Source organism: Xiphophorus hellerii, chromosome 9 (assembly GCF_003331165.1).
Source record: "Xiphophorus hellerii strain 12219 chromosome 9, Xiphophorus_hellerii-4.1, whole genome shotgun sequence".
Lineage (NCBI taxonomy): Eukaryota > Metazoa > Chordata > Actinopteri > Cyprinodontiformes > Poeciliidae > Xiphophorus > Xiphophorus hellerii.
Window position 1 is genome coordinate 13,452,261 of NC_045680.1, and position 12,988 is coordinate 13,465,248.

Below are 12,988 nucleotides of genomic sequence, written 5' to 3' on the forward strand. Positions count from 1 at the left end.
CAAGCAGACCACAAATATCAGAGTCTGCTTTTAGAATTCAGTCCAAAACAAGCGTCTTCAAAAGTGTATAACATATATAGTATTTCACTGTATAGTTCAGCCAGTTTGGTGTTGGTTTCCCTTATCAAAGTGTAGACAATAATTTGAAAGTCAGGGGTTTAAAATCACTGTGTACAGTCCCTAGCCAAAGTATTTATCCCCCTTGAAATTTGTTCACATCATCTCATATTAGATTTCAACCCTCTGGTGTATTTCACTAGATTTGAAAGTAATAGATTGAAACAAGGTAACACAGAATTGTTAATTGGAAACAATATGGCTTGGTTTTGTATTCAGCTCCCTAAATAAAGCACTTGTAGAACCCCTTTAGCTGCAACTACAACTCTGAGTTTTTTGGGGGTGTCTGTCTCTCTACCTGCTTTGCACATCTGATGACTGTCTTTAATAATTACTTTATTGCTACTCCTCCATAAAGGCCAACTTTGTGGAGTGCATAACTAATAGTTTAGTTTTGTAGAGTCACTATGTGTATCTTGGCATCTTCTCTGATTAATCCTCTGCTTCTCTGGGTTGTCGGTTTGGGTAGACGACCAAGTGTTTGTAGGTTTATAATTATGTCTTTCTCTTCAATTTTCGGACAAAGGTGCTTGCTTGTTATTCATGACCCAGCTCTGCTTTAGACCTCTTCATAACTCTACTCCTGACATATCTGGTGTGTTGCTTGGTTCTCGTGATGCTATTTGTTCAATAATGTTAGATAATAAATGTCTGAGTTCTTTCTAGATCCACTGCTCTCTTTTTATACTGCAAAAATTGGATTTTCAAGTTCTGAAAACAACAAAACTCCCTCGAGTACAGTATCCAATATGGCTGCGTAAAAATAAGTAATGTAGTTTAAATCACCATTGGTATAAGCATTAAGCCCTTCTGAAAGATTGTAATTCATTAAGCCCGAGAAATATATTGTAAGAGGATTTAAAACAAATAGAAAATCTAAGTGCTTCCTGACGTGCAACCAAAACTCTTGCTACTTGGGTGTGATGTCATTTCCAGCTCAGACTTTGGAGACAATTTGAATGCAGCATTATGTGGAACTGAAATTATGCACAAATGGACAACCTCTAACTACCAATTAAGTGATTTCAGAAGGCTAACGATTGCACTAGATTTGATCAGAGTAAAGAAAGCTGATTATAAATGCATGCCACACTTTTCAGAGTTTAGAGGGCAGGGGGGAAGGAAATTGTTTATTCCCTTCCACTTCATTTTGTTCTGTTGGTTAAAATAGCAACAGTCCATTTAGTCCAGATAAGATGCAAGTGACTATTTCTATCAAAATAAATACAAAGAGCAGTTCACTATTTATGCAGCTGTGGCTAATAACCAGGATAGGCCTGTGTGGTGCTGGTGCACATGTGCAGACGTGCAGACTGGGCAACAGCTGAATGTGGGACAGGCCTGCACGCTATCCGGCAGAAAGTAACGGTACTTTTATGGAAACGCCTCACTGACCCCCAACCAGCAGCCAGTAGGGTCTGTTCAGACCGTGGTCACACCTCACCGATAGTCTCGCAGCTCTGACTTCACTGGTTTGAGTTTTTATCTACAAAAAGGATTTTTGAATCAAAACGTGAGGACTAAAACACTATCAGAAGGTAAGACTTTCTTGTTTTGTTATTTAAAAACACAATTGCCCTTCTCTTTTATTTCTTCACATGAAATAACTGTGACTTTATCTTTGGACATAGAATTGTGTTGAATTATCTTTTCTAAACATATCAAAGTGAAAACTAAAACACAATGAGTAGAGGAGTGGCAAAATAATAAAATGTATACACTCAACTTTGTGAGCAGCATTTTATCTAACAGGTTTGTTCATGACTGCCTGGAAAAGTTAGCTGTTTCCAGCCTATTACAAGCCTGCTGTGTTTTGGTGAATTGCACTTTTTCTTCACATGCACTCACTGCAAGGCCCAAAGAAAGCTCTAAGCTGCGGTAGTGATAACACTTGACTCTTTCAGTGTAACATGTGTCAAACTCATTTATTTTCGTCATGAATTCTTGTGCCAGCTGTGTACAAAAATAGGACAGCACCTGCTGAAACTAAAATTTTCCAGTTAGCACAATTTTCTTCAGTTAATGCTGCGTTACTATAAAGACCTTAAACATTTTACTCAGGTTGTAGATTAGATTTATTGGAAATAAGTACATTTTCTTGTTTAGTTAATAAAATATGTAGACTGATGATAGTTTGGGAGTTGACAGGATATATTATGTAACAATGATTCAGTAAATTTTAGCTCCAGGAGACATGTTGCTATGCATGCTTTAGGAAAATGACAGGTGATCTCCCATATTTATCGTTCTGTGTTACTGGTATTCATCCGGTTTGAAAATCAAAGGCTATTGATTAAACAAGAATATATCTGAGCCAGTCAGGCTTTTGAAAATGTTATAACAGAAAGATGCTCTTTTTAAACTTTTATTTTAACAACTCATCCTATTCAGAACTATAGAGGCTTGAAACATGAATAAGCTTGGTATATGTATCCAGGTTGAGTCACCGTAGTTTCTCCTTTAACTGTGGTGTTTTCACGTTTGATTGTGTTGATCCTGATCGCTCCTTTTTGACCTTAAACTGCTCAAAATGCAGCAATTTCTGATTTACAGCAATAAGATCATCAGCTCCGAATAGAAGGTGTGTGTGGATGCTGACAAACAGTGACTGTTTTACAGCTGGAAGACTAATAGTCCCCTTTGTTCACCAAGTTGTTGAGCTCTGAGTCTGGCCATTTTGTGGAGGGTCCTTTGGGCGACATGTGGGTGCCAGCTTGATCTTTGTCCAACTGCCTATCACTCATTACAAATAGAAATGATCACATGTTCTGGGTGCATAAGTGGGATATAAATAGGAGCAAGCAGGCCTTCACTGCACTCTTTCTCAACAGACTGAGGAGCAGAATGGCTGGCTTCGCCTCAAATCTGCTTTTAAGATTACATCAGAAAAACACAAACTAACTATTAATGTTGAAAAAATAAAATGCTGAACAAGTTAACTGTTGCAACGACAAGTTGCAGTGATAAAAATGCTAATACCAAAGAATGTAATTAAGACTTTGGCCAAAATCTTATGGAAAAGACACACCACTTCAATTGTTTTCATTACCAGTAGCAGCAACCAACACAAACAGAGTTTGCTTTTTTGTTTGTTTTGTATTGAATGTATTAAATACATAGGACAATTCAAAATGTAAAGCACCTTAGAAAGATAAACAGTTTTAGTTCATACCTAATAATTTTGAATAAAGTTTGGCTCAAATGAATCCAGATCCATCATAATCCAATCATACAGTTACTTTCAGATTTAATTGCTGTATTTGGTCTAATTCAATTTCTGATTTAAATAGTTATTCAATAATTCAATACAGAACAACTTTTTATTAAAAGAAATAAACAAAGAGCACAATTGTTTATTTCAATAATCTACCTGTACTACTGTGCAATTTAAGTGTTATAAAATGTTTCCATTTATATTGATAATTTGATTATGGCCATCTCTCCCCTTGGTTTGCAGCTACATTTACAACAAATCCTGTTTGTCAACTTGTCATTGTGGCACAAACATGACTGAGGTGGCACAGGTTGCAGCTGTTGACATTCATGATGATAAAAATGATGCAAACGACAACGAGCACAGGACGAGCGCCGAAGAAGACTCGGAGGAGGAAATGAGACAGGAAGAGGACGATGAGACGTTTAGCGATGCTGAGGAGAGAAGTGAAAGGACACCACAGAGCAAAGGCAGAGAAACTAACAGAGTGAAAGACAAAACAAGTGAGGAGGTTGAGTCAACACAACTGAATGGAGAGGAAAGCGATGAAAGTGAGAAAAAGGATGCTGTCAATGGTGTTTCGGACAGTAAAGATCAAGTACAGGAAACAGACAACTCACAGAACATGTCTGACCTGGCTTTTAAGAAAGAGGTAAGACACTGGAGCTGGACAAGCAAGATTGTGTCATTATATAAGCTTAAAATCTGACTCACAACATCTTATAATCTCCGTACAAACTGTAGAAGCTGCTGAGGGCCAGAAGGCCAGTGGCCAGGACCTATGTGCCGAAGCTGAACAAAGAAAAAGGAGATGTGACAAACAAGTTTGAGGCCATGCAGAAAGCCAGAGAGGAGCGCAGCCGGCAGAGGAACAGGGAGGAACAGCAGAAGAGGAAGGATCAATACGTCAAGGAGAGGGAGTGGAATCGCAGAAAGCAGCAGGTCAAAGAGAGACAAACGGCACTAACGTCCGACTGTGAGCTGCATGACATGATGGGGCATGATGGAGGTGACGAAGCTGCCAGTCTGAGTGAGAGTCTAGTCTTTAATCCAGAGCGCTGCAGCTCCAGACACACTGCCTTAATACTAATGGTCACATTTAATAACTCATTTCAGTTTTATAATTTTCAGCCTTGATTTGTCTTGGTTTTCATTTAAAGTTATATTAATGTGCATTGAATCATAAACTAAACACTAGTTGTACTGACATGCACTAATCAAATCACTTGACTGCAACAAATTATTATTTTACAAATTAGGTAATTTATTTATCTTAAATTTTGCTCACCTACATAGTGCAAAATCGCAGTATTTGTCGTCTTACTTAATTTTTTATGTTAGATCACATCAGATTAACTAGAATAACTAGCTGTACAATAGGTTACACCTAGACTGTATCTAAATGTTTAATTCAAGGAATTTAGATTTTTCTTTAAGTTTGTGCTAAATCTTTAGAAAATCTGCATTTGTTTTATTTTTCAAAAAATAAGAAATCTTTAATATTCAACATGCTTAATGAATGAAAAAAAAAAGAGTCAAATGTGCCTGTTCAGAAATAATTAGTGAGAAATTCACCCAACCCCTATTGAGTTTAATTTAATTTATTTGTTATTTTTGTGTGTTTCGCAAAGACTCAGAGCTGCTATTTTTTTTTCTCTTCTATTTTCTGCGGCTTGTCAGAGGATTTAACACAGTTTATTTGTTGTTTGTGCACATTATATTTTTCATGCATTTTATAATCAGTAGATGAAAATCAGTGGTGTTTAGCTACAAATGATCTTAATTACATAGAAAACCTCCCAATTAAAAAAAAAAAACAGAATTAAAAAAATAATAATAATTTTGCTCATTAATAAATGAATGGAATTTAAATTTTCAACTCAGTTTTAGTGTGTAAAAATAAAACCAGAGATCCAGAATTTGAGAGTAAACAGCTTTTCTTCTAGTCTGCAGGAAATAAAATAAAGGCAGTGATTCAATGTTATGTGAGTGGATTAGTGTTGATAAGCAGACACAACAACCCTCCTGTAAACTGTCGTGCCAGAGCCTGCCAGGGATGGACACCTACGCTCATCCCCTATCTGTGCAGCTACACTGTAGGCCAATCAGAGGCCCACCAGCAGGCCACATGACCCTGATATTAACAGGGATTTGGCCCTAGTTCTTGCTGGGACCAGTATGGCTCCTTAGTGGCAGAGGAGATGATCCCAGCTAAACCTTAACCTCACCACTCTCTCTCTCTCTCTGATGTACTGCAGATAAAAGAACTACTTGCTTCCAGTGATGAGGAAGAGGAGGTAAAAACGAAAAAGGTGGAAAAGTCCTACGTCCCCAAAATCACAGGTAAGACACATAAAGGGATGCAGCTATTAATAGGAATATGGCGGAGAAGGGGATAGGCTGAAGGCTTACGTCTTCCTGTGTGATTTATCCAGGTAGTGTGAAGGGGAAGTTTGCAGAAATGGAGAAACAAAGACAAGAAGAGGAGAGGAAGAGGATGGAGGAGGAGAGGAAGAAGAGAGAGGCCCAGGACAACATGGAGAAAGCCAAAATTAAGAAGGAACTGGCTAAGAAAGCTGCTGAGGTCAGTGATCTCAGGGTTAGCTGGTTGCAAAGAGTCTCATATCTTACTGAGAAGCATGGCGGCCTGTGTGAGTGGTTCAGTCCTTCCTTTATGGTGACAATAGAGCACTTTCCTCTGTAATGACTGAGATAATCCTCAGCTGCCACTTGGAATAGTTATTTTAAGTGGCTTTTGAGATGAGAACAGTTGGCAGGGGCTGGAAATAGGTCTGAAACCCAACGGTAGCATTGTTGACATGTGAAGACCATGAACCGACAGCGTGTTCAATGTGTCACAAGTTTGGAAAATGATTTGAGGTAAATGATTTAAAGATTACCAATTGTTATGCACAGAAAAAATAACACAAGGCTTACTGTTAAGTTCTCAGGAAAGGGTTATGTAAGTATTCTTGTGCCAAATAGGTAATCACAGGCTGTTACCTGCTATCTCTGTGCCCTAGTTCTGCTTCAGTGCAGTGTGAGTGACATTAACAGAACTGAAATGAATAACAGAAGGAAAACTCCGTCAAGACGCTGTTAATGACAGATAATTGTGATATTAAATTTACTTTATGGATTGCTATATATTACATCTTAAAACTGGCTTGAATATTGTCAGCTGACTATTTTACCGCCAAAATTACAATCCTTGTAGGAGATCAACTTTGAAGTCTCCTACAAATGGTTGGTTGAGGTAAAGTTACTGTATGCAGAAGTTTAACAAGTAGTCTTCATTTTAAATGGATGCTTTCAATCTAAGAAAGGCAGGTCTGTAACCTGTAACCCATCTCCCAGGGTACCACTATCCCTTCACTTTTATGTCACTTCTCCCTTGATTCAAGTAGAAGCTAAAATATTCCACTGAGAAACTGGAAACAGATTTGCAAAGCTGATCTGGAATCAGTTCTGGCTGAGTCCTTGCTCATGAACAGATATTGCATATAGTTTGCCCCCAAAGTACATTGGTTTTTAAGGACTAAAAACATTCATTCTTTCTCTTTAAGCTATAGGGGTAAAGCTACAAGAGATTGACAAATGTTAGAAAAGCAATTCGCCCTTAAATTTAACATGTTATGAAAATTTACTAGAACAGAATAAAAATGTCTAGTTCAGAGAGCTTTCAGTTGTCTTAAATGAAATCAGTTTTGAGCTATTCCTGTATCAACAAATGAAGTAAAGCTAAATCATATATATTGCAAATTAACTTACAGTGAATGTCATGTAAAAATGTAATGTCAGTGTGTATGTTCTGCTTAAAGATTCACAATTCAAGATTTTAAGCACTTGCTTTACAACTTTTACTCACCACTTATTTTCGTTCAGTTATTTTCTTTGAGGTTAACAAGATTCAATCTAGAAGGAACTAGAAGTGAGCTGCTAGGTGTAGACAGCCCAGGCCTGCCAACTGTTTCCCACACATCCCAGTTTCTAAATTTGCTGTAGACTTCCATCCTGTGACAGATTTAGACTCGGCTATCTTGAACTCACACCCCTCACCCTCATAATGACCCACTGCAAATGGTGACAGTAGACCTGCAGAGTGTCCCACTCTCACACCCAAACCTCACGGTGAATTTTTATGTATTTTACAGGAAGGAGATGACACAATCCTGATACGTGTGGTTCCAGCAAAGCAGTCAAGACCTCCAGGCAAAATCAAGATGAACTTCGAGGACATTGAGAAAAGCCGGGAGGAGGAGCTGAGGAAAAAGGTAGAGGAGGAGAAGAAGAGACGGTATGATGAAAACAGACGCTCCTTCAGGGAAGCCAAGCGGCGCTCTATTGTTCAACAAGAGGTAAAAAAACTTTTTAAGCTGCTTTTACAACGTCACCATGGCATAAGGCATAAGAAGACATAAGGGTCTTCTTTATTTGAAAAAGGATGAAGAAGAAAAACCTTCAGAGAAGTCGTCGGTGACTCCTGGAAAGCTGAAGCTGACGTTTGAGGAGCTGGAAAAGGAAAGGCAGGAGCAGCAGAGGAAGCAAGCTGAAGAAGAAGCCAAACAACGTTTGCTGGAGGAGAAGAAGGCTTTTCAGGAGGCAAAACAGGGAATGGTAAACAAAATACATCAAGTGTGAAAACAAATGCAACATGTTTTTTTTAACTTAATGTGCATGTTCACATAGCTAAAACCTGAACTTTAGCGCCACGTGCAACAATTAAAGTTCTCAAAACAATTAAAAATTAAAATTATGATTGTGTTTAATACGTGTTGAGCAAACCTAAAAGATTACATCTAATTAGGAAGAAGATGAGGACGTCAGCCAGGAGGATCAGGAGGACAAAGAGGAGATTCGTCCTGGAAAACTGAGGCTGAGCTTCGAGGAGGTGGAGAGACAAAGAGTTGAAGAGGAGCGCAAGAGAGCAGAGAAGGAGACCAAGAGACGCATGGAGGAGGAGAGAAGAGCTTTTGCTGAAGCAAGGAAGAGCATGGTCAATATTGTTTTCATTTTTGCTTAAAAAAATAATTTGTATAAATATGTGCATGGTTTTTGAAGCTGTCTTGCAAAGAGATCCACAGGCTACCTTCTAAAATTGTTTCTGAGGAAACATCCCCATAATTTGCAGGTTTTGTTGGCTATTATAATAAATTGTGGGTAAAACAGAAAATATTTAACTGAATCTTAGTTATTATGTCTGAAAGGATTTGTCAAAAATAAAAGGTTGAATTAGTAACACAAAACTAACATCGGTAGAATAAGTCCACAGAACACCTCCCAAATAGAGGAAATAATACCAGGGAAAAAACTCAGAGGAATCATAGAAGAAGTAGATTATTTACAGACATTACCAAGGATCCTTAAACTTACATTGTATTCTTTTCTCAGCTGATAGATGAAGATGATGAAGTGCTGATGGCCTTGCTGAACCTAGAGGGCAGCAAACCTGGGAAAATCTGCGCCAGCTTCGAGGACTTAGAGCGGCAGAGACGTGAGGAGGAGCAGAGGAAAGCAGAGGAGGAGGCCAAGAGGAGGCTGGAGGAGGAGAAGAGGCTCTTTGCTGAGGCTCGCAAGAGCATGGTGAGCCAAGTGACTCAGTGATCAAATTTTACAGCACGTTTGTGTTGGGCTTGTTACTAATATGACTTAGTTCAGTCGTTGTTCAGCCTTTTTATAGTGCTTACACAGTGCCAGTAATAAGTTTACATATCATTGCTATGAAAGTCATAATAATTTTGGCCGTTGAATTATGCTTCTGAGACTGTTTTCTATGCTGGTTTTTCTATTAATATCAAGTACAAAATAATACACAGCAGCTCAAATATTAAAAAAAAAAAATTGTTAATATTTTTTTTGCTAAACAGTCTTTAGCAGGCTGCAGAGAAATTGAATTTTTTGTCACCCTCAGTACAATTGTGGCATAATCACAGCTGTTTCCTATTATGGAGCTGGTTATCAAATAAAGTTCACTTATTTTCAAGGGTCATGACACCTGAAACTTACAAACTAAAGAACACTTTACCAACTGACAGGCATGTTGGTGGTAGCATCATGCTGGGGGTATGCTTTACTGCAAGGCATGATGGCACATTTGAGAAATTGATTAAAAAAAAAAAATGCTGTATTATAATTTTGTCCATAATATAAGAAAAACAAGAACAGTGCAAATGCATTACTAAGACATCCAAATGATTAAGACTTTCATAATTGATGTATGTAAACTTTTGGCCTTTATATATGTTCTCTATATTATTCTACTGGGCTCAAGTGATATGTCTGTACTGCTGTTACCATCTCCAAATCATCTCTTTAAGAGCCCTATCCTGGATCAGGAAAAATCTGCATATGGAGATGAAACAGTAAGGTTTTTTTTTTTTTTTAGTTTAACCTTTTGAAAAAATACTATAAAGTCAAATTTAAATCTGGATTTTCATGCAGAATAATAACAGGATGCATGCTGACTCTAAATGCATAGTGGGAATGGAGTTACCTTGTTACGTTACGTTACGTTACGTTATGTTACGTTACGTTATGTTACGTTACCTGATATTCTTTTAGGTGCTGGAAGATGACGAGGTGATGGTGAAGAGTGAGTCTCAGGAGGCTCTGCACCCCAGAAAATTGGAGATCAACTTTGAGGAGCTCCTAAAAGAAAAGGAAGAGGCTGAGAGGAGACGCAAAGCTGAGGAGCGCAAAAAGAAACTGGAGCAGGAAAAGCAGGAATTTGAGCAGCTCAGAAAAGAGATGGGAGAGGTTTGTCTTTAAATTTTAAAGTCTTGTGTAAACCACACATTTGTTTTAGATACCTCTTCACCTAAGGTTTGAATTCATTTGCTAGACTTCATCCAAACAAATGTTTGTGAATATGACACCGATATTCTTTGTTTTAATTTTGGACTGTGGCTCTAAACTTTCATAATGTAACACTTGATTTGTGATGACATCTCGTTGTTTGTACTTGTGACAGTGCAATGACAATAAAGTTGAATTCTATTCTATTCTATATTTCACAGGAAGAAATAAACGAAAGCTCAGACGTCATAAGCACGGAATACGAAGAGCTGACAAAACTCAAGAAAACTGGCTCCATTAAGGCCAAAAACCTCAAGTCCAAATTTGAGAAAATCAAGCAGCTGACAGAGGAGGAGATCCAGAAAAAGATTGAGATGGAACGAGAGCGGAGGAAGGCCATTGATGACGAAATTAAACAGAGAGAAGCTGAAAGGGCCCAGGAGGTAAAAGGACTGAAATGTTATATGAAGAATTTATCTTTTCTCTGCAGAACATAGTTTGCGCTGACTCTTAAAGACCCTTGAAAACCTAAAACAATCCTAGATGTCTTACTGTGAAAATATGAATGAGTCTTCTATTACAAACAAGTTCTTGTGTCAAAAGACAAAAATTGTTAGTTTTCAAAAGCTAATACATCAAAAAGCAAAATATAGTAGTTTAATTAATTGAAAAATAATTCAAAAACACATAGACATGAAATACTACATACAGTATGTCCACTGTATAAAAAGAGACACAACCATTTAGGTAATTTAAGATTGTTTCTACATGCCAGAAAAATGCTTTATTCAAATTCAGAGGCTTTCAAACTAAGATTACAACACTTTTAAACAGTTCGGCCATAGGAACGTCCAGCAGTCAGGAGGTCGGTCCTACTTATCTCAGAGATTCACTGGATTTGTTAAGAAATGTGTGTATCAACAAGACCATGGGAAGATGCTGACTGAAGCTGGTAAGATAGTGTCATCCACAGTGAAAAACACTGATGTACCAACAGGAGCAGAAAAACCCAGTCTGGCAAGAAGAAAGAGGAAAGAGCATCATATTGAAATATTGGATATTGAAGAAACATGGAGGTTAAGGTGTTTAAGCAAACTGGACTTCCAAATGAACAATGGCCATGTCTTTTAACAATGTGTTTTTAGAAATCTTGTTTGAACTGTACATATGCCCTATGCATTTCAGGACGAGGAAGAAGAAGAAAGAGAGGCAACTTCGGTGAGATCTGACGACCTGCCGTTCAAACAGAAGGTGGACATGCGGGCCCGGTTCGAACAAATGGCCAAAGCCAGAGAGGAAGAAGAACGGAGGAGAATAGAGGAGCAGAAGCTGCAGAGGATGCAGTTTGAACAGCAAGAAATTGATGCTGCGCTGCAAAAAGTACCTGACTGTGTCACATACAAATTAGAAATAGGCTCACTTAGGCTTCATTGGATGCCTGTAAGAGAACTTGACTGTTTTTGTCTGCTTGCAGAAAAAAGAGGATGACGGCGAGGATGAAGGCAGCATCATCAACGGATCTGCAGCCTATGAAGATGAGGAAGATCACGCGAGGTCAGGTGCGCCGTGGTTTAAAAAGCCCCTCAAAAACCAGTCGGTGGTGGATTCTGAGCCAGTTCGGTTCACCGTTAAGATCACCGGAGAGCCAAAGCCAGAGGTCACCTGGTGGTTTGAGGGAGAGATGCTCCAGGACTGTGAGGACTATCAGTATATCGAAAGAGGAGAGACATACTGCCTCTACCTGCCGGAGACCTTCCCGGAGGACGAGGGGGAGTACATGTGCAAGGCTGTGAACAGCAGGGGCACAGCAGCAAGTACCTGCATTCTCACAATAGAAAGTAAGACCACTCTGGTGTGACCGCATGCCTGCATGGTGATCTTTCCCTGGAATTTACCTCACTTTACAAAGTGGATCGCATGCTCCTCTTGTTCAGGAACTCAGGCTGAAAAACAAACTTTCATAACAGTTCTTCTGTTTCTGTCTTGCAGCTTATGACTACTGAAGCCTCTCCCTGTTGTTTTTCAATGTAAAACATCATCCACTGTGGTCAAATGGTAGAGGGACGGACAGTATGCTTGGCATTCCTAAGACAAGGATACACAGCACATGCACGCACATGCACAAGAAATTATGTTGTTTACGTATTGCTCAATGAAAAATGCTGCCCACCCTGCAGGGATTTTGGATTATACCTGTGCCAAAACAGACAGATTCCTGTTTCAACACCAGGGGTCGCATTGTGCTTCAAATATGTTATTGTTGCAAAACCTCAACAATGTTAATCAGTTCAAAATGCTGTTGATCTACATTGTAAATATCACACTTTTATAGTCCATAAACAGCAAACAAGACTAATCAGATCTCACATCGAGAGGCAACACTTATCAAAGTACGACTGCAACAGTCACATTTTGCAGGAAATAAATTCATGTGTACATCCCAATTTTTATATGCAGAATCTGACAAAAACAATTGGTCATTGATTATTTTTCATGAACAATGTTAAAAATGCCAATTTTCTCTAAATTCTTGATTCAGATGTCATTGTTTATTTGTCAAGAACAATCTTTTATTGTTTGATAATTAATGAAAAGTAGGCTAGCCTGGTGATTTGTCTTATTATATTATAAATAGAGAACAAGTTTTAATAAAATAAAATAATGCATCTTTTTGATGAATGATTGAAACCGTCAATGTGTGCAGTTTCTGTCACTATATGTTTTTATAATGATAATGAATATTGTGAATCATAAATAATAATGGTTTAGTCACTTTAAATCATGACCTCAACTCTTTGCTGAGTATAAGCATTTTTACAGAATCAGTGAACAAATGGTACAAGGACAAAACAATTAGCATTA

At 38.2% G+C, this 12,988-nt stretch overlaps 1 protein-coding gene across 3 annotated transcripts; it reads left to right on the top strand.

Annotated features, from left to right (window-relative positions):
• Positions 1-1,510: 1,510 nt before the first annotated feature.
• On the top strand, positions 1,511-12,590 carry nexn (nexilin (F actin binding protein)). 3 transcript variants are annotated; one of them, XM_032572834.1, is made up of 15 exons: positions 1,512-1,655; positions 3,575-3,983; positions 4,076-4,273; positions 5,590-5,674; positions 5,767-5,915; positions 7,486-7,689; positions 7,775-7,948; positions 8,139-8,327; positions 8,723-8,914; positions 9,649-9,693; positions 9,893-10,087; positions 10,348-10,569; positions 11,312-11,506; positions 11,601-11,964; positions 12,116-12,590. In XM_032572834.1, exons 2-15 carry the CDS (start codon positions 3,624-3,626, stop codon positions 12,127-12,129), a joined length of 2,586 nt encoding a protein of 861 aa, XP_032428725.1. In that variant the 5' UTR covers positions 1,512-1,655; positions 3,575-3,623; the 3' UTR covers positions 12,130-12,590. The 3 variants fall into 3 exon arrangements, with proteins under 3 accessions (XP_032428724.1, XP_032428725.1, XP_032428726.1); XM_032572833.1 differs by lacking the exon at positions 12,116-12,590 and having other exon boundaries at positions 1,511-1,655; positions 11,601-12,086; XM_032572835.1 differs by lacking the exons at positions 9,649-9,693; positions 12,116-12,590 and having other exon boundaries at positions 11,601-12,084.
• Positions 12,591-12,988: the final 398 nt, after the last annotated feature.